Source organism: Loxodonta africana, chromosome 12, assembly GCF_030014295.1.
Source record: "Loxodonta africana isolate mLoxAfr1 chromosome 12, mLoxAfr1.hap2, whole genome shotgun sequence".
Taxonomy (NCBI): Eukaryota; Metazoa; Chordata; class Mammalia; order Proboscidea; family Elephantidae; genus Loxodonta; species Loxodonta africana.
In genome coordinates, this window is record NC_087353.1 from 37,702,791 (window position 1) to 37,725,012 (window position 22,222).

Sequence of the window (22,222 nt, forward strand, 5' to 3'; positions counted from 1 at the left end):
ATCATGAATGTGACAGCATCCCAATATGCAGACTTTACTGATGAGACCCATAATGATATTAATGAATGTGATTCTTTCATATTGTGTAATGAAATGTGTCAGCATTAGGAAGATCTCCCATAACGCCGTGATCCATCTTTTTCCAAATGACCAATTCATGATGCTATAATATCATGAATGGGTAAAAGATCCATGCAAAGTGCAAGATAGACTAGTGTATTTCAAGGTAGCCAAGTATGAAAAATTCATCAATATGGCTTCAGATTCCACATCATAACTAACCTTTAAGAAACTACCGCTTGTGGAGTTTGGATATAGTATCAAAGTAGAATATCTACAATTATCTGAAAAGGCTATAAGAATACTCCTTCCTTTTCCAACTACATGACTCTTTGAAGATTTTCTTCATATACTTCAACTAAAACAACATATGTCAACAAATTGCAAAAGAAGCAGATATGAGAATCCATCTGTCTTTTGTTAAGCAAGACATTAAAGAGATTTACAAAAATGTAAACCAATGTCACTCTCCTCACTAATTTTTTTGTTTTGGAAAATATAGTTATTTTTTATAAAAAGTTATGTTGAATGTAATAGGTTTAGTGTTGTTATTTTTAATGAATTAATAAATAAAATTTGATACATTCTTAGTTTCAAGTTCCAATTAAGTAAATAGTGATTGATCTAACTCACATATACAAAAGCTTTTTATACTCAGTAACAACAACAATTGTCATCATAGTGGCCCGGAAATAAAAAAAATTTGAGAACCAACCACTAAGGCCAAAGATGAAGAAACTGAAGATTTTTACCAATTTCTGCAGTCTGAAATTGATCAAACATGCAATCAGGATGCACTGATAATTACTGGTGATTGGAATGCAAAAGTTGGAAACAAAGAAGCATCACTAATTGGAAAATATAGCCTTGGTGATGGAAATGATGCTGGAGATTGCACGATAGAATTTTGTTAAGACCAATGACTTCTTTATTGCAAATACCATTTTTCAACAACATAAACGGCGACTATACATGTGGACTTCACCAGGTGGAATACACAGAAATCAAATCCACTACGTTTGTGGAAAGAGACGACAGAAAAGCTCGTCATCATCGGTCAGAACAAGGCCAAGGGCTGACTGTGGAACAGACCATCAATTGCTCACATGCAAGTTCAAGTTGAAGCTGAAGAAAATGAGAACATGTCCATGAGAGCCAAAGACCTTGAGTATATTCCACCTGAATTTAGAGACCATCTCAAGAATAGATTTGGTGCATTGAACGCTAATGATCAAAGACCAGACAAGTTGTGGAATGGCATCAAGGATATCAGATGTGAAGAAAGCAAGAGGTCATTAAAAAGACAGGAAAGAAAAAGAACAAAGTGGATGTCAGAAGAGACTCTGAAACTTGCTCTTGAACGTCAAGTAGCTAAAGCAAATGGAAGAAATTATGAAATGAGCTGAACAGAGGATTTCAAAGGGTGGCTCAAGAAGACAAAGTTAAGTATTATAAAGACATGTGCAAAGACCTGGAGATAGAATACCAAAAGGGAAGAACATGCTCAGCATTTCTCAAACTGAAAGAACTGAAGAAAAACTGCAAGCCTCGAGTTACAATATTGAAGGATTCTATGGGAAAAGGTTAAACAACACAGGAAGCATCAAAATAAGATGGAAGGACTATACGGAGTCACTATACTGGCAACCCTGGTGGCATAGTGGTTAAGAGCTATGTCTGCTAACCAAAAGGTCAGCAGTTTAGATCCACCAGGTGCTCCTTGGAAACTCTATAGGGCAGTTCTACTCTGTCCTATAGGGTTGCTATGAGTCGGAATTGACTCGACAGCAATGGGTTTGGTTTGGTTTTTGGCTTATACCAAAAAGAATTGGTTGACGTTCAGCCTTTTTAGGAGGTAGCATATGATCAGGAACTGATGGTACTGAAGGAAGAGGTCCAAGCTGCACTGAAGGCACTGGCGAAAAACAAGGCTCCAGGAATTGACATAATACCAACTGAAATGTTTCGACAAAGGGATGCAGTGCTGGACATGCTCACTCTTTTATGCCAAGAAATTTGGAAGACAGCTACCTGGCTGACTGGAAGAGATTCATATTTATGCATATTCCAAAGAAAGGTGATCCAGCTGAATGCAGAAATTATTGAACTATATCATTAATATCACACGCAAGGAAAATTTTGCTGAAGATCATTCAGAAGCTGCTGCAGCAGTACTTCGACAGGGAACTGCCAGAAATTCAGGCTGGATTCAGAAGAGGACGTGGAACAAGGGATATTATTGCTGACGTCGGATCCTGGCTGAAAGCAGAGAATACCAGAAAAATGTTTACCTGTGTTTTATTGACTGTGCAAAGGCATTTGACTCTGTGGATAATAACAAATTATGGGTAACATTGCAAAGAATGGGAATTCCAGAACACTTAATTGTGCTCATGAGGAGCCTGCACATAGATCAAGAGGTATTCATTTGAACAGAACAAGGGGATACTTCATGGTTTAAAGTCAGGAAAGGTGTGCATCAGGGTTGTATCTTTTCACCATACTTATTCAATTTTTATGCCTAGCAAATAATCTGAGAAGCCAGACTACGTGAAGAAGAATGGGACATCAGGATTGGAGGAAGATTTATCAACAACCTGTGTCATGCAGATGACACAACCTTGCTTGCTGAAAGTGAAGAGGACTTGAAACACTGATGAAAATTGAAGACTACAGTCTTAAGTATGGATTACGCCTTAACATAAAGAAAACAAAAATTCTCACAACTAAACCAATAAGCAACATCATGATAAAAGGAGAAAAGATTGAAGTTGTCAAGGATTTCATTTTACTTGAATCCACAGTCAATGCCCATGGAAGCAGCAGTCAAGGAATCAAACAACACACTGCATTGGGAAAATCTGCTGCAAACGACCTCTTTCAAGAGTTGAAAAGCAAAGATGTTACCTCGAAGACTAAGGTGCGCCTGACTCAAGCCATGGTGTTTTCAGTCATCTCATATGCATGTGAAAGCTGGGCAAGAATTAGGGAAGACTGCAGAAGAATTAATGCCTTTGAATTTCGGTGTTGGGGAAGAATATTTGAATACTCCATGGACTGCCAAAAGAATGAACAAATCTGTCTTGGAAGAAATACAGCCAGAATGCTCCTTAGAAGCAAAGATGGCAAGACTATGTCTCACATAGTTTGGACATGTTATCAGGAAGGACCAGTCCCTGGAGGACAATCATGCTTGGTAAAAGAGAGGATCGGTGAAAAAGAGGAAGACCTTCAACAAGAGGGATCGACACAGTGGCTGCACAATGGGCTCAAGCTTAACAATGATTGTGAGGATGGCCCAGAACCAGGTAGTGTTTCATTCTGTTGTACATACGGTCACTGTGAGTCGGAACTGACTTGACAGCACCTAAAAACAGCAAGGTTATAATACCTTCGTTCAAATCTTTATGGTCTCAAGTCCTTGTCTGTAGAGATAGAAGTCTCAGAAGGATTTATAATTGTTGATAAGTCTTTGAAATGTTCTTTGCTTCTCTCTTCAATTTAAAATTTGATTTGTTATTTGTATATAAATAGATCACATACAAATACCTGAAAGTGATAGTACTGTTTTTTTCTTTTTATAGTGAGTTAATATTTTTTTAATATCTTATAATTATCATTATTTATGACTTCTATAAAATCAAAATTCTAGATGGCAGTCTGGTCCCTGTTTATTTTGCCTATAAATCGTCATGTTTTGTATTATATTTATCCCAGAAAACCAAGCCTGATTATTATTAGAAATATATGTGGGTGACCTATTTAACTTGTGGTAAAATTCCATTGACTAGGCTAGACCATGAAAGGGGGCTGTTGCTGAATACTCTTATGTAGAAATGTTATTTTGATGTTGATATCATTGGTGATTAAAACAGATGTCAGGACAGGGACTCATTGTGTAGGGGACACTGAGCTTCTATTATGGATGATGCAAAAATTTGGAAATAGTGGTGATAGCTGAACAATGTGATGAATGCAATTAATGTCACTGAATTGTACATGTAAAAATGTACAGATGGTCAGCGTTTTGAACGGATTTTGGTTCAGTTTTGCATAGTTGTTAATAATGTTGATTACGGACATTAGGGATTAACATGAATATATGGTTATCTTTTTCTTTTGTGCATGCTGAAGGAATTTTTAAATTTATGATGACAAGAAAATTATTTATTATAGACTGAATACACACTTTGAAACAAGAGCTAACCTTGCCTCTTTGGCTGGAGGACCTTCTTAAGAGCGGCATTGAAGAACGCCCCTCTCTCTGTAGTCTGTTAAATAGATACAATGTTTAGTTTGCTATCAGTTTGTAGATACTGTATTTTTGACACTTCTGGCATAAGAGCCACATGTGGATGCTTAGGGCAGACTGAAAAAGTTTAATGCTCAGACCTGCAGCCCAGCCCTCAAAGAGGTGCTTCTCTTGTAGGTTATCATCCCACCATTACGTGACCCTTTGAAAAAGGCACAATATGACAAGGATGAAGAAAAAAGAACTCTTCTTCAATGTGAGACTGGTACTTAGTTCCTGATAATTGTGTGATTTCATAGCCCCCGAACAACTGTGTTTGCATTTAAGGGTGCTAATTCAGATTACTCATCTTCTTGCAGGCAAAATGTACACAATGAAAGAATTTAAAGAGGCTGAGGAGGCCAAACTGCATTCCAGATTCCCCAGAATTTCTAACTCAAGGCACTTTATGACTCCAGTTGAGTGGCTTAAACTGCCTACAAGATACATAGAAAGTGAATTTTGTAAAAGGAGCAGGTAATGGTAAATATAATAGAAATTATAGAACCCTCAGAGTTTTAAAATTTCTTCTTGAGGTGGTGATATAAATTCTGTGTAATAGTTGTGATTTTTTTTAAATCACTTTTCAGTGAGAAATCTACCGTAATTTATATCTTTGTTCCTCTGTATGTGATTTTTTTTTCTTGGGTACTTTCAAGCTTTTCTCTATGGTTTTCATTAGTTAAACTATGATGTGTGTAGAATTTTTTTTTTCCCCCCTTCTTCTCCCATTTATTCTACTTAGGGTTCTTTGAGATTCTTGTATCTGTGATGATGTCTTTAATTATTTTTGGGAAATTCTATACCATTAACACTTCAAGTATTTCTTAAGCTCCATTTTCTCTTTTTTTCCAGACTTCAATTACATGTAAGTTAGACTGTTTGATATTGTCCCTCAGCTCTTGAATACTCTGTTCTGCTTTTTTTCATACTCTTTTTTTTTTTCTATTTGTATCTCATTGGATACTTTCTACTGACCTATCTTTAAGATCATAGAGTCTTTCTTCAGCTGTGTCCATATACTGATTAGCCCATCAAGGGAATTCTTAATCTCTGATATCATGATTTTTATTTCTAGCATTTCCATTTGATTTTTTCTTAGAGTTTTCATTTTTCCTGAAAATTTCCAACTGTTCATGCATGTAGTCTACTTTTTCCATTAGATTCTTTAACTTATTAGTTACAGTTATTTTAAATTTTCTATCTCATAGTTCCAACATCAAGGTTATTGCTACATCTGTTTCTGTTGATTACTTTATCTCTTGACAGTGGGTTATTTTGTCTTACCTTTTTGTGTGTCTTGTAATTTTTGATTGGATGCCAGATATTAAGTGTAGAAGAACAGTATTGAACTAAATAGTGTTTATATCTAGAAATGGACATACCACTTCTTCTATCAAACACTAGTGTGGAGGATTGAGCTGATATAGTCAAGAGTTAAGCTGAGTTTGGGTATCATTATTGTTACCATTACTCATCTGCCTCTCAGGAGGCCCGGGTTTGATTTCTGGCTAAAACAGTTGCTGATTTTGGAAACCCCGGTGGTATGGTAGTTAAGAGCTATGGCTGCTAACCAAAACGTTGGCAGTTCAAATCCACCAGGTGGTCCTTGGAAACTCTATGGGGCAGTTCTACTCTGTCCTATAGGGTCACTATGAGTTGGAATCGACTCGATGGCAATGGGTAGTGGTGGACACCATGGTCTTCAAATTTGCCTAGTGGTAGACCACTGTTACCTTATGCTTAGAGTGGGGACTGGAATACCAACTGTTCCTGCTTCTTCTCCTGTTTTCAGCTGTTTCCGCATGCTGGCATCACAGAGGTGGATGGAGTGTTCTCCACAGTCTTTTCTTTCCTATAGAAGTAGACTGCTGTTGGTTGTTACTAGGCCTATCGTGGTGGCAATTTTGCCACTGATGGGGGCTGTCTTTGTTCTTCTGCTCAGTGCCCAATCTTTCTCATTAGCACCTAGTGCAGGTCCATGGAGAAGAGCTTGCAAGTGAGTACAAACACTTCTTGTAGGTGGGGCCCCCAGCTATTCCAAACTGACATGCTAGCCCACAGTTAGTATTTAAAACTCATTAAACTTTTAACTGATTTCTTTTTAAATTAATAGGCTTTATTTTTTAGAGCAGTTTTAGGTTTACAGAAAAACTGAGCATAAACTGCAGAGAGTCCTCATATACTCTCCACCCACACACGCAGTTTCCCCTATCATTAACATCTTGTGTTAATGTGGTACATTTGTTATAATTGAACTGTTACTGATATATTATTATCAACTAAAGTGCATAGTTAATATTAAGGTTTGCTTATTGTGTTGTACAATTCTATGAGTTTTGTCAAATGTGTAATATCATGTATCCACCACTGTAGTATCATGTAGAATAGTTTCACTGCACTAAAAATTCCCAGTGCTTCTCCTATTGAACCCTTCCTCCAGTTTTAAACCTCTAGCAACCTGTGATATTTTTACCATCTCTATAGTTTTGCCTTTTTCCATTCTGATTTTTTTGTTCTTTCTCTGTGGCTTTTAAGATTTTCTCTTTGTCTTTAGTGTTCTGCAGTTTCATTACGTGTGTCTAGGTATGAATTTCTTATCATTTAACCTACTGGTATATGTTGTGCTTTCCAGATATCTGTATTCATGTTTGACATCATTTCAGGAGAATTCATAGCAATGATCTCTTTAAATAATGCTTTTTTTTCCCTGTTCTTTCTATTCTCTGCTTCTGGGCTCAGATTGGATATATATATTAGACTTTCTTATCTCTTAATATCTCTTAATATGTCTGTCTTAGCTATCTAGTGCTGCTATAACAAAAATACCACCAGTAGATGGCATTAACATACAGGAGTTTATTCTCTCACAGACTAGTAGGCTAGAAGTCCAAATTCAGGGCACCAGCTCCAGGGGAAGTCTTTCTTTCTCTGTCACCTCTGGAGGAAGGTCCTTGTCATCAGTCTTCCCCTAATCAAGGAGCTTCTCAGCGCAGACACCCAGGGTCCAAAGGACATGCTTTGCTCCTGGAACTACTTCCTTGGTGCTATGAAGTCCCCCATCTCTCTGCCCACTTCTCCCTTTTGTATCTCAAAAGAGATTGACTAAAGACACAGTCTAATCTTATAGATTGAGTCCTGCCTCATTAACATAACTGTCTCTAATCGTGCCTCATTAACATCATAGAGGTAGGATTTATAACACGTAGGAAAATCACATCAGATGACAAAATGGTGGACAGTCACACAATACTGGGAATCATGGCTTAGCTAAGTTGACACACATTTTGGCGGGGGATACAATTTAATCCATAACAGTGTCTATCATATTTTCCATCTTCTTAGGCAATTTATTTGGATATGTTTTCCAGTTTAACAATTATTTCTTCACTGTGTTGGGTATTAAGATTTTAATTTCTTAAAAAAATTCTTTCCAATCTGCTTTTTCATTTCTTTAAGCTCTTACTGTTTTATCATCTTAGTGACTGGATTCTTTCTTTATTTAAACATTTAAATATATATATATATTTTTTTATCTTTTTATACATTGCTATTCTACATTCTGTATCTAATCATTCCAATTTCTGTAGTCCTTGGAGCAGCTACATCTCTGCTCTTAACTCTGCTATTGGCATTTGCCCTTAGGGCTATTCCACCTGTCCTCGCTGCCCACCACTATGACTCTCTCACCTCTTACCTGAGCTACTTTTTTTTTTTTTTTCTAGTGAGTTTCTTGGAAACTTCCCCTAACTCTTGTGAGACTAGTGATGCCTCAAAGAGTATGTTCTATCCAGGGTCTAGGCATACACAGGCATGGATAGTTTTAAGGTACTCAATTTCCATATTCTGAAGTCCATATGCACTCTTTCCAAAAATTTATCTGCTTGAAAATAAGCCTACATTCACATTATTTCTTAGTCCACTTTTTAAAAGGAAGGCATACATCTTTACCTGCGTATATAAAAACTCTAGGATGTCATACGATGGGATAAATAAAAATACTGACCTCAGAGAGGATTTCTTTAGTGATTAAGCCAGGAAACTTAACCCACAAGTCTTCCTGTATTTCCCTGTCATATATACACATTTTTATATATATTTTTGTATAATAATAAAAAAAACCCATTGCCACTGAGTCAATTCTGATTCATTATAGGACAGAGTAGAACTACCCCATAGGGTTTCTAAGGAGCAGCTGGTGGATTTGAACTGCTGGCCTTTAGGTTAGCAACCACACTCTTAAACACTATGCCATCACTCCTTTTATATAATATATATATATATTTTTTTTTTGTTGTTGTTGTTTATATATATTTTAATTTTATTATCATTTTTTTAAGGGCTTAGATTTAGAATCAGGGTACTTGTCCTGTGTTGAGTTGCTTTGAATTTGGAATAGTTGAATCCGTATAGTTTAGTGATGCTTCTTTTAAATATAACTGGGATGTTTTGCGGAATAGCCAAAATTTTCAAAATACATTGGCTATAACCGTCAGATAAAAATTTTATGTTATTGCTTTTAGATTTGATGTGCTTTATTCAATATGGTAGCTAGAGTCTATTTTATCAAATAGTACCATAAAATTTTCATTCCTAGTAAAGCCAATATTCATTTTTTAAATCCGGATGAATATTTGACATTTTTTGAAATCTCCCGTTAACAAGAAACAAGTTTATTTAAAATTATGATGAAAAATTTTAGGTGTCAACTTTAAAATGTACAAGAAGGTGTGTGGATTTTCAAAATTCTTTTAAGGAGTGTATAAGCAAATCTATTTGAAGATTACTGCCTCAGAGCTTCTAGTTGGCCGTTACTGTATTTACTATAAGGAGCCCTTGTGGTGCAGTGGTTAAGTAACTGAAAGATCAGCAGTTTAAACCCACCAGCGCTCCATGGGAGAAAAGACCTGGCAATCTGCTCTCATAAATATTACAGACTAGGAAACACTATGGGGCAGTTCTACTCTGTCCTATAGGGTCATTATGAGTCAGAATCGACTTGACAGCACATGACAATGACATTTATTATATTTTTTGTTGATATATATCTCTTTATATGTACTATAAACTCCTTGAGGCTAGTGGTTTGGTGACACAAAGCCAGTGTTTGTTTCATGAACTATTGAAGTAATGATTGGATATAGTAAACAGAGAGAGAGGGAGTCAAAGGAGACCCTGATGTCTAAATTAGCAGAAGAGGAACACAGGAGAAGCAAGTTCAGAAAGGCAGTTGACAAGTACAGTTTTGTTCATAATGAACTGGCAATCCTTTCAGGTAAGGCTATGTCATAGGAAGTTGGGAAACTGAGACTACAGCTCACAGGAAAAGAAGATTCGGGGCTGGAGAAATAAATTTAAGAGTTACTCACTTTGGAAGTATAAGAATTAATTAGATAGAGTGAGGAGAGAATACTGGCAAAAAGAAAAATAGAGAATGAAACCAAAGGTTGTACTATAAAATTTAGGAAGTGAGAGGGTGAAAAAGAGACAGAAGAAGCCATCAGTGAAGTAGGAAGAAAAATAGGTTTGCCACAGACGTTAGGGGAGGAAAGAGTAACAAGAAGAATTTGGTGCTATGCCTAATGCTTTGGAATACAGAGAACTGAGAAGGAACCATTAGATTTGTTGACTAAGGTCATTACTGTCCATACTTTTGTTTACTATGAGCAAAAGGACCTGAGGTATTTGAGAAGGTCTTATTAGATTTTTATTAGATAATACCCTTCTCCCCAGACTTTTCATTATCCTTGGGATAGCCTTACTATTTACCCTCTTTCTCAAGATTCTGCCCCAGGGGAGCCCTGCCTAAAGTAAATTCCTACAGACCAATGAGCCACTAGATTAGCCCTTTTCAGATATATTAACACAGGAAACCCTCTTGTCCTATCATTAATTATACCAATAATGCTTTACATACTAACCTAGTTGTCTAACATACTCATTTCATTTATCTTACTCAAAACATATTTCAAAATCCACATCTTCCAGGAATTTAACCAGGATCAGACTGTTTTTTTTTTTTTTTTTCCACATCAGTTCTTTGGCCATTTGCATGCTGGGTATACTGAATATGTTAGGATAATGTTCATGGTTCTTAGTTTCAACTAATTTAATTCACCGTAGAAAAGGATTCATTTATTAAGGATTTAGATTGCTTACAGCATCATTGCGAGGTTTTAAGAAAAGGCTGAGCTTTCAGGAAAGGCTTGCAAAATCAGTGTCCAGTTGGCCACCTGAGGGAAGTGTTGTTCCTTTTGTGATACAGAATCAGGAAGTTGCTGCTTTAGCCGCTGGCCTCAGAACCACAGAGCAAAATGGATGTTCTAGACAGGGCCAGTATTGCCCCTTCAGTCAAGTCTTGTATGGATGCAAAATTTGTAGACTCTAAGGCACCTTATGGCAAGGGAGGCAGGAAAATAGAGTGTTTCGATTCTTTCTGGGGAAAGCATAGTTTGAGGAAGTACCAGAATGGCAAAGGGTGTTCACACAAGTTTGGACAGCCACAAGGGACAAACATCCGCTACCGGTGATTGTAAATCACAAAAGCTCTATAGTTTATTTTTAGATTAGCGTGGAAGGTCCTAGTGGATAGAGAGTGCTTAAAACTTTTTCTAGCCAGTTTTAAGATCTTAGTTCTCAGTACATAGCAAATCAATCTCCATCATGATTTCAGCAATTCTTAAACAATGAATCTCACCCAAGAAGGCACACCAGTTTGAAGTAATTGTATTTTGGTTAATGTGCATAGCTGTCAATGTATAATAGCAATTTTTGTAGAAATGTAAACTAGTATTATTTTCCAAACATCCTCACACATGTTGTCTTGTTAAAGGTTAAAAGTGAAAGTGAATGCTAACAGTAGCAGTTTTGATTTGAAACCCTCAGGAAGAGCACCTCATCTTCAGGAACCCCAGGAAGAAGGAAAAACAATTACTTACAAGTAAGTCTGTTATTTCATACCTTTGCTCTCCTTTCATTTACTACATTTGGTTGTGTTGCCACCCCCTGCCATCTTTCCAAGTGGCAGGAGTCAGTGCCCAGGCATATGTACCACAGGCTCTATTGTGACGTGACATCAGGCAGCCCCCACTACTGTGTCTGGGTGATGTGGCAACTTTCCTCAGCTTTTTCTGGTTTGACAGAACAAGCAGCTACACATTTAGAAATAACAAATGCAGAAATGAAAAAAAATTATTAGCAACTTGTATTAAAGTTAAAAGATAGGAAATTTTACATTGAATTGGAGGAGTAAAAATGGAGTTTTTGGCCAGTTCTGGTGGGTAGTAGCTATTACAGTATTGTATCCAGAGTGAAGAGATGTTATAAGCACAGGAGTGGTACATACTACTATGCCTATAACGTAGGAAATCATCTCAAGTAACCAGTCGAGAAGTTAAAAGTAAGAGATTTCTTTATATAGTTAAGTATCTTGTTAACTATTGGATAAAAAATAATGAAGTCCCTTACACACTGTTGGTGGGAATGTAAAATGGTGTAGCCACTTTGCAAAACAGTTTGGCAGTTTCTCAAATTGTTAAATATAGAGTTGCCATAAAAAGCCCGTTGCCGTCAAGTCGATTCCGACTCACAGAGACCCTATAGGACAGAGTAGAAACTGCCACACAGGGTTTCCAAGGAGCACCTGGTGGATTCAAACTGCCGACCTTTAGGTTCACAGATATAGCTCTTAGCCATTTTGCCAGCAGGGTTTCTAGAGTTGCCATATAACCCAACAATTCCACTCCTAGGTTTCTCCCGACAGAAACGAAAGTACACATCTACACATAAACTTGTACATGAATGTCCATAGCAGCATTATTTATAATAGTCAGAAGTAAAAACAACCCAAATACATGCTTAGTATAATTGCTGAACTAGTGAATAGATAAACAAAATGTGATATATTCATATGGAAAATTATACAGCGATAAAAGGGAACAAAAAACAGATGAATGCTACAAAATGGATGAACTCCAAAATCATTATACTTATGAAAGAAGCCAACCATGAAAGACCACACACTGTATGATTCTATTTATATGAAGGAAACCTAAGTGGTATAGTGGTTAAATGCTATGGCTGCTAACCAAAAGGCCGGCAGTTCAAATCTACCAGGTGCTCCTTGGAAACCCTATGAGGCAGCTCTACTCTGCTCTATAGGGTCGCTATGAGTCAGAATCGACTCGATGGTGACGAGTTTGGTTTGGAGTTTTATTTGTATGAAATATCCAGAAAAGGCAAATGCATGGAGACAGAAAGTAGATTAGCAACTGCTTACAGCTGGTGGTGGAATAGAGCGTGACTGTGAGTGGGTGTGAGGTTTTTGGGGTGATAGAAATGTTCTAAAATTAGGTTGTGGTGATGGCTGCACAACTCTGTACATATACTAAAAACCTTTGACTTGGATGCTTAAAATGGGTGAGTTTTATATAAATTAGACCTCAGTAAAACTGTTGACAGTAATAATAATGGTAAAAAAAGAGCCTAGCAAATAGAAAAAAAAAAAAAACAAGATTGTCCATTTTTGTTTGGGTGGTTAGCCTATAATTCTCTGCTCCTGAAAAAACAAACAAACAAACAAAATAAGCTGCAGTAGTTTCCCTTTCCTTTTCCTGCATAGGCTCAGAATTTGATGATAAATATAGTGTGGCAGAAGCTGGAGGGCTTTTAGAGATGCTTGATGCTGGCATGACCAGCGGAGAAAACAACCAATTGCCTGGTGAGGATCTTAGTGTTTTAAAGTAGAAACAGATGACTGTTAGAGATGGAGCTGGCCAGCCTAGAGTTCTCAGTGTCTTTGAGGTGTGGTTTAACAATTTGCTGCTTTGTCTCTTGAACAGAGCTGAAATTGAGGGAGATGTAGAAGGTATTAAAACACAGCCCCGTTCACTTGGTAGCTGAAGACGTTAAGAGAGGGAATGATTCAGAATTACTCTTGTATATTCCGTCTCAAAGGATTAAGTTTCTCTGCAATCCCTGACAGGCCTATTTGGGAGAAGGTTTTAGGATAATCAACACTTTAACCCCATTTAATTTCTACAAGTGGCTGTAGAAGGAGGGATTTTGGCCTCAAATACTTCTTCTAGCAAAGTGAGACCCAGTTATGAAAGAGTATTACACTGTTGAAGTACGTGGAGGCTTATAGTTTAGATTGTGAGCTCCCTCTGGAAAGAGGAGGAAGACTAGATGCTCTTCTGTGAACTAGAGAAGCATGCCAGTTACGGCAGCGGGGATGGGGAAGGCATGCATGTCTTTGGCAGAGTGAGACCTTCCTGTGGAAGGCATAATGGACAACTCTGTGAGGGGGTCATGTACTTGGAGGGACCCTCACTCAACAGCTTGATTAAATTAAGCAGGAAAGAGACTTCAGATAAAAATATTACTTGAGCAAGGTGATGCTATTTATTTGGGTTTTCTTTTCATAAAAAATGTATAAATTCATATAGAATTCATCAACTTCAAATTTAAATAAAATTGCCAGATTTTATAGTTGAGTTAATAAATAGTTAAGATAACTCTTTCTTTTCTGGTTCTTTTCTACAGAAACAAAGAGGAATTCTTTCTGGGAAAGAAACCTCTATGTTATAAGGAGGAAAAGAATTCAAGCCCCAAAGAGGGTGATTCTGAAGTCCCTTTTCTTCCTTGAACCCCAGCCAGAAGGTAGAAGGGGATGAGGACCAGGATGTGGTGAGTAAGGATTGGGGTTACCCCATTTTATAATACACAAGACAGCAGTTGCTGATACCAAAATCTGAGCAACTGGGAAATTCTCTGTATGACAGGCTTTGAGAAGAGAGGAGCCTGTGGGAGGGAAAAAAGAGAGAGAGATGAAGACAGGGAGAGAGGGAATGAGAGAGAGAGAAAGGAGCTGAGAGGCAGGTTCCCTTTATTCAGAGGGAAGGGAAAGAGGTGTCCCTGAGCTTGTTGGGGCTACGCAGATGGAGGTGCCCTTTGGTGGATGGACTGTACCCTTTAGGATTTCATTAGCTTGCTCTCTCCTGAGCTTTTGCCCTTCTTCTGTCTTTACCAATTATCACTTATCACATTCAGGTGAGGCCCACATTGTGTTCTCTTTGATTCAATCAAGACAGGTAGAAATTTTTCAGAAGGACCATATTCTAAATTAAAGTAGGAAAATTTAAGAAGTGAAATAAAAGCCCCCAAATTAAAAATATAAAATGTATAGAAATAGAGGTGTTTATAGAGCACGAGTTTCTAATCCCAAGGTAACTACAATCAAACTTGGTGGCCATTTGACTGGTTCAGCATACTGCAGACAGGTCTAGGTCGTTTGTCCCTTTTAGGTATCTTTCAACATGCTGTGTCGCAACACTCTGGAGTTTAGCCTCTTTTAGGAGTGGAGTTAGAGGAGAAATCCCAGCCCTCCCTCACTCTTCTTACCTTCTAGCTAGAAATCAATACATAGATGGCATGTTTTCTGAGTATACAGTTAATCTTCTCATTTTTGTTCTTTTCTGACTATTTCTCCATTTCCCCACGCCTAAAGGATAATGGAATTATTATTTTTTTCCTTCACTCATGGAAAGTTTATTAAAACTTTACTTTGTGTTTTAACTCCTTTTTTTAAAAAATTTAATTGTGTTTTAATTGCTTCTGCTGTCATGTTTTAGTGTCGTCCTGGGTGCTTTTTTTCTTTCTTCCACAAAATTTTAACAAGTGCCTACTCTGAGCCAGCAGTGTTTGGAGACAAAACAGATGAATCCCTGATCTCACGGAAATTACATTTTGATGGGGGAAAGAGAGTAAATAAACAGATAAATATGCAATATCATGTGAATTAGTAATAAGTGCAACAAGGAAAAGAAAGCAGGAAAAGGGGGTAGGGAAGATGGAGGAGTGGATAGAGGGGAACTGTTTTAAGTAGAGAAGTCAGGAAGGGGTTTTCTGAAGAGATATCTGAATTAAATGAGGGGTGAGACATGGAGAGATCTGGGGGAAGAATGTTCCAGGCAGATGGATTACCACAACCTAAACCATGAGACAGGAGTGAGGTTGGTGTCTTCAGAAAACAGCAAGAAAAAGCCGGTGAGGCTGGAGCACAGAGTGTGAGGAGAGAAAGGCAGGTGATGAGGAGGAGGTGTCCAGTTGTACAGGGGTTCGAGGCCATGATAAGGAGGTAGAATAAAACCCAAAGTGTGAAGGAAAGCCATTCAAGAGTTTTGAGTAGGGGTGAAGTATGATCTTGTTAATATTTTAAAAAGAAGAATATGTCTGCTGCGTGGAGAACTGATTATATAGTGATGAATGTGGGAGTAGGGAGACCCGTTAGGAGGCTAGCGCTGTAGGCCAGGTAAGGTCACAGTGGCTTAAGCCTGAGTGGTAGCAGTGAGCTGCTGAGAAGTGAACAAGCTGACCAAGCTTGGTATGTATTAGACAGGTGAAGTGAGTGAAAGCAAGAATCAAAGATAGGTCCTCAATTATGCAGATATGGTCCAATTCACTGAAATAGGAGAAGCTTGAGGGGCAAAGCGGCATGGCAGGGAGAAGGGGCAGAATTATAAAAGTAAGTAATAATTCTGTTTGGGGAGGTTAAATTCAGATACCTGTAGCCATTACATTACATAAGGAGGATTTGTAGGGTAGATTATAAAGCCACTTAATTTTTTTCCCCTCACTGTCCATTTAAACCTGTTCTGTGGGTGTAGTTTTTCCTTTGCCCTGGACATTCTCAGATAACAAAAAATCTCCACCCTTCAGCCAGATTAGACAGCCCTATAAAACAAGCAATAATACATGTAGTTCAACCATGTATATGAGATGATGGGATTAAATGGACACACCAGCCCAGGGGCAAGGACAAGAAGGCATGAGGAAACAGGAAAGCTGGACGAATGGAAATGGGAAACCCAAGGTCGAGAAGGGGAGAGTGTTGATGTGTCGCAAGACTGGCAACCAATGTCACAAAACAATATGTGTATTAATTGTTTAATAAAAAACTAATTTGCTCTGTAAACCTTCATCTAAAGCAAAAAAAAAGAAAAAGAAATCAAATGAAAACAAACAAAATAAATAAATTAATTAAAAGTCTCCTGGTTATGAGGACAGTCTCAGCTCAGTAATTACTATGTCCAATCTGGTATAATGATCAAAACTTTACTCTTCGTTTATGGTCTCCTCTCCACTGCTGCAGGCTGACTCCTACAGTGAGAATGGAGGATAGGGATAACGTCTTTTCTCTTTCCCATTTTACTCTTTTATTCCTCATCCCCACATCTTGCCACTGCGATTTCTGCCATCTTCAGAGCCAGAGTGGGAAGGAGTAAGGAGAGGGAATGGAGGAGAATTCCTAATTGTTAATTTTATGATCATCTTGTTGTTGCTGTTTTAGTGTAGACCATTCTCTAGTCTTGGCAGATGTTTAAAGCTAATGCTTGCAGGTGATCTTCACAGAAACGTATTGCTGGGGATTTCTCACCCAATGATTATTTTCTAGCGGGTTGCTTATGACTGTCTTTGGCTTTTAAGCACCTGCTGTAACTCCTACTACTTCATTCTGCTGAGATACCCTTGCCCCTCTGGGTGGCTCTGTCAGGCAGGATTCAAGGCAACACTACCCAATTCATTTTCTCATGTGGGGTCTGCCCATCTCTGGTCCACTGCAAGCATGCACCTGTGACACCTTTGACCTCTTGTCAGGAGTGCAGTGACTTCTTCAACAGCAACCTCTGGTGTGTTGTACAAGTCACTTGTGGCAGCCTCTCACCCTTAGTTTTCAAAGGCATGAGTCTGATATCACACCACTGTGTAACTCAGTGATCCTGTTGAATCCACTTCAACCCCAAGGAGAGGGAGTTTTAGATTCCTATCCCCCTTCCCAACTTCTCTCTACTTGGTGGTTGTGGAGAAAGGGGCTTACAAAACACCAATAACTTTTTGCAAAAAACCCTCTTCTTCCGCTTCAGTGCCTGACCTTTTATATTCCTAATGTGTATGAGTGAATAAGAGTCACAAAAAACAGCTCTGGCCTCTTCTTTGCAAGTCTTGAGTTGTGGTCTTGTGCCTCATTTTGGAACATAGCATCTATCATCTTGAGCTGACTTTGCAACTAGAATCAGATCCATTTTCATATCTTGTTATATGCCTCTTTGGCAGGTGGATATGCCAGTTTGTAATTCAGGGGAGAGATTGGGATTGGAGATAATACATTTGAGAGTCATCTTAATATAGATGCCATGAGCCTGAATGAGATCACTTGGAAGTGAAAGTACAAGGAGAAGAGGGCTGAGGACTAGTCCTGGGGAACTCCAGTATTTAGAGGCTGGGACAAGGAGGCAGAGCCTGCCAAGAGAAGTGAAAGGAGTGAGTGACTACTAGGTTTGGAAGAAAACCGGATAGTGGTATTGCAGAAGCCCCATGAAGTGTTTCAAAAAAGAGGGCATGTCTTTAATAACTGTCTAAAAGATAGTTTTTAAGAACTATCTATATGGGATAGTTTTTAAGAACTATCTATATGGGATCAATTGACAACTGCAACTCCAAAGATTAGATAGGAACCTTAGGGGCCAGTGAGTTTATGTTAATGGGGGAGGAACAGCTCAGGAAAGGCGGGTGGGAATGGTTGCACAAACTGTACACGTAGAAACTATTGAATTGGTCTATTTCCTGCTGTGTGTATTCTCAACAACAACAAAATAAATGTTAAAAAAATCAACCATTGAAAACCCTATGAACACAGTTCTACTGACACCCACGGGATTGCCCTGTGTCGGAATTGACTCAACAGTAACTGAGGTTTTTTTTTTTTTGTCATAGAAAACGGCATGATCAGGCATTTCACATGCTGTTGAGAGGTCAAGTAAAACAAGGACTGGGAATTATCACTTGGATTTAAAGAGATTTCTAGATGATTGGTGATTTTCATTGAGAGGTTACTGGGGAGCAGTTAGAATGAAACTTGATTATAGTGTGTTCAAGAGGGAGTGGTGAGGAGGTGGAAACAGAGTAAGCCACTCTTTTGAAGAATTTTGCTGTAAAGGGAGCAGAGAGATGGGATGGCGGCTGGAGAAGATGGGCACAAGGGGAAGTTTTTATAAGATGCTAGGTACTATACCATGTATGTTTGCTAATGTAAATGCTCCCCAAAAGAGGAAAAAACTGATGAAGCGGGGAGGGGTGCATAATTGCAAGAGCAGAGCCCTTCAGTAGGCAAGGAGGTGGGATCTGGGGTGCAAATAGAGGAGCTGGCCTCAGAGAGGAGCATGGGCAATTCAGCCATTGTAAGAGGAGAGAGGCAGAGTACATGGATATAGATGAAGCTAGCTTGGTGAATTTTATGAAGGGAAGATTGTTCACTTCTTTTTACATCTGTTTTTTCAATGAAATGAGAGTGTCATCAGCTGATAATGAAGGTGGAAGATAGAGATTTGGAGGTGTTAGGAGAGAAGGGAAGAAAGGAATCTGATATTTTCTAGATCACAAAAACCCTAGTGTAAATTATTAACAGAAACCAGGTGCTATGGAATCAGTTCCAACTCATGGTGACCTCATGTGTGTCAGAGGAGAACTGTGCTCCATAGGGTTTTCAGTGGCTGATTTTTGGGAAGTAGATTGCCAGGCCTTTCTTCCGAGGCGCCTCTGGGTATATTCAAACCTCCAACCTTTCAGTTAGCAGCCAAGCGTGTTAACCATTTGCACCACCCAGGGACACCATGTGTAAATTAACACTCCGGATATATTGACATCTGAAAGTAGGACCATAGGGAGTGCCTCAAACCATATCACATATCAGTGATCTACCCCGCCTAGAATAAGGCTGGCCCTGTACCTGAATCTCTGCATGTTTCTGAATCCAGACAGTGAGGAGAGGCTGAGGCAGAAAGTTTAGGTGGGGACCCTGCTGGTGAGATGAACCACTCAGCTTTGGCAGGAGGACCGGGCTTCAGGGGCGGATCAGCTCAGTTTAGCTGAGGATTCTTTTTGTTCTCACAAGCCCCTCATCTCTATATCACACTCAACTCTTCTCTTCCGTCATCTTCAAAAGGTTTTAGCAACTAAGGAGCACACACCCTGATCCTTGACTGATGAAGGAGGACATAAAAGAAGGTTGCTTCCGAGGAAGCCATCTGCTAACAGGAATCATTCAGAGTGAGGCCAAGGAAGGCACTCAGGATTTGTTCAACCTCTAAGAAAATCATCTGCAATAAACTTCATTTAATTCTTGTGGTTCAGTGTCTGTGTGATAATTAAGAAATGACAGTAGCACGTATTGACAGTTACTGCAAATGTTTTTTCCCTGGTAGTTAAGAAATTTGCCTGAAAGATCCAAATAATAATAATAATAGTTACCAAACTGAGTGTCTGTCTCAATTAATTTGATCTGTCCTCACATTCAGATCTGCTTTCTTTGGTTACTGGTAGTGGTACCCGTTGCCACTGAGTTATTCCGACTCATAGAGACCCAAGAGGGCAGAGTAGAACTGCCCCATAGGGTTTACAAGGAGCTGCTGACCTTCTGGTTAGCAGCTGAACGCTTCACCACTGCTCCACCAAGGTTAGTCTCTTTGGTTAACCCATTGCCATTAGAGTCGATTCCGACTCATAGCGACTCTAAAGGACAGAGTAGAACTGCCCCATAGGGTTTCCAAGTAGTATCAGGTAGATTTGAACTGCCAGCCTTTTGGTTAGCAGCTGTAGCACTTAAACACTATGGAACCAGGGTTTCTTTCTTTGGCTAGGCACCCTTAAAATCCATACACACGTATTCTCCACAGGTTTTTCTAATACTCTTTAGAAAAAAATTTAAAATTCATTTTGGATTACACTCTTGCTGAATCTAACACTGCGTACCTGCCTCTGGCTCCTATTGCATTTGAATCCTAGTCACAGGATGACATTGTAGAGCACAGAGCATAGGAGGGCACAATTTTATTTTCCTTAGTTAAAGAGGACACTGTAGGAACCGTTTCAAAGGATGTGGGAGTCTGAGTTGCCCAGTTTTCATCTGTTCCCCACGTATATGTAATTGCCAAGAGCCCTATCTTTCCCAGTCAGGGGCCTAGCTTTAACAGCATGGAATTTATTCAGAATGGTGGCCCTATGTTTATTTTTATGCCTTGACTCCAGCTTTCTGGCATCTGAGCTTGTTATTCTTAGACTTGACACCAACAGCCTGATCCATGAAGGAAACATTAATAAACATTTGTTAAAATTTAAAACTTTGCCCTGCAAAAGACTGTGTTAAGAGGATGAAAAGACAAGCTACAGAATGGAAGAAAATACTTGCAAACCACATATCCAACAGAAGACTGGTATATATAATATATAAAAATATTCTCAAAATTCAACAGTGAAAAAGAAAGCAATCCAGTTAGAACTTGGGCAAAAGAAACGAAGAGAGATTTAACTGAAGAGGATATACAGATTGCAAATAAGCACATGAAAACATTTTCAACATGGTTAGCTATTAGAGGAATGAAACTTAAGACCACAATGAGATATCACTACACATCTATCAGAATGACCGAACTAAATAGTAGTGACAACACCAAATGGTAATGAAGATACATTTCTGGTGGGAAGGTAAAACGGTGCAGCTACTCTGGAAAACTATTCAACAGCTTCTTAAAAAATTAAACATGCAACTACTAGCACTGTCAAGTTGGTTCCAACTCACAGCAACCCTATGGACAACAGAATGAAACACTGCCTGGCCCTGCGCCATCCTCGTAATCGTTAAGCTTTAGCCCATTTTTGCAGCCACTGTGTCAATCCATCTCATTGAGGGTGGTCTTCTTTTTCACTGACCCTCTACCAAGCATGATGTCCTTCTTCAGGGACTGGTGCCTCCTGATAATATGTCCAAAGTATGTGACACAAAGTCTTGCCATCTTCCCTTCTAAGGAGCATTCTGACTGTACTTCTTTCAAGACAAATTTTTTAAAAATTGTGCGTTAAATGAAAGTTTACAATTCAAGTCAGTTTCTCAAACAAAAATTTATACACACGTTATGTGACCCTAGTTGCTCTCCCTATAATGTGACAACACACTCCTCTCCACCCTTATTTCCAATGTCCCTTCAACCAGCTCCTGTCCCCCTCTGCCTTCTCACCTTGCCGCCATACAGGAGCTGCCCTCTTTAGTCTCATGTATTTACTTGAGCTAAGATGCATACTCCTCACCAGTATCATTTTATGTCTTATAGTCCAGTCTAATCTTTTGTCTGAAGAGTTGGCTTCAGAAATGGTTTTAGTTTTGGGCTAACAGAGAGTCCAGGGTCATGTCTTCTGGGGTCCCTCCAGTCTCAGACCATTAAGTCTCGGCTTTTTACTAGAATTTGAGTTCTGCACCCCACTTGTCTCCTGCTCCATCAGGACTCTCTGTTGTATTCCCTGTCAGGGTACTCCTTGGTGGTAGCTGGGCACCATCTACTTCTTCTGGTCTCAGGCTGATGTAGTCTCTTGTTTATGTGGTTCTTTCTGTCTCTTGGACTCATATTTTCCTTGTGTCTTTGATGTTCTTCATTCCCCTTTGCTCCAGGTGGGTTGGGACTAATTGATGCATCTTAGATGGCCTCTTGTTTGCTTTTAATACCCCAGACGCCACTCACCAAAGTGGGATGCAGAACGTTTTCTCAATAAACCTTATTATGCCAATTGACCTAGATGTCCCGTGAAACCATGGTCCCCAAACCCCCGCCCCTGCTACTCTGTCCCTTGAAGTGTTTGGCTGTATTCAGGAAACTTCTTAGCTTTTGGTTTAGTCCAGTGGTGCTAACTTCCCCTGTATTGTGTGTTGCCCTTCCCCTCACCTAAAATAATTCTTGTCTACTATCTAGTTAGTGAATACCCCTCTCCCTCCCTTCCCACCCTCATAACCATCAAAGAATGTTTTCTTCGGCGTTTAAACCTTTT

General features: G+C 38.9%; 1 protein-coding gene across 4 annotated transcripts in view; it reads left to right on the forward strand.

Moving 5' to 3' along the window:
* The window catches only part of FAM228B (family with sequence similarity 228 member B), a 32,763-nt gene extending 13,224 nt beyond the window's left edge, over positions 1 to 19,539 (forward strand). For 2 of the 4 annotated variants that reach the window (XM_010591953.2, XM_010591958.3), the window contains 5 exons: positions 4,490 to 4,577; positions 4,672 to 4,828; positions 11,184 to 11,291; positions 13,895 to 14,038; positions 19,353 to 19,539. In XM_010591953.2, the coding sequence (XP_010590255.1) occupies positions 4,490 to 4,577; positions 4,672 to 4,828; positions 11,184 to 11,291; positions 13,895 to 13,997 (456 nt within the window). In that variant the 3' untranslated portion in view covers positions 13,998 to 14,038; positions 19,353 to 19,539. The remainder of the gene's footprint in view (positions 1 to 4,489; positions 4,578 to 4,671; positions 4,829 to 11,183; positions 11,292 to 13,894; positions 14,039 to 19,352) is intronic. The other 2 variants (XM_010591957.3, XM_023550466.2) reach the window with 1 other exon arrangement.
* The last annotated feature ends 2,683 nt before the right edge of the window (positions 19,540 to 22,222 follow it).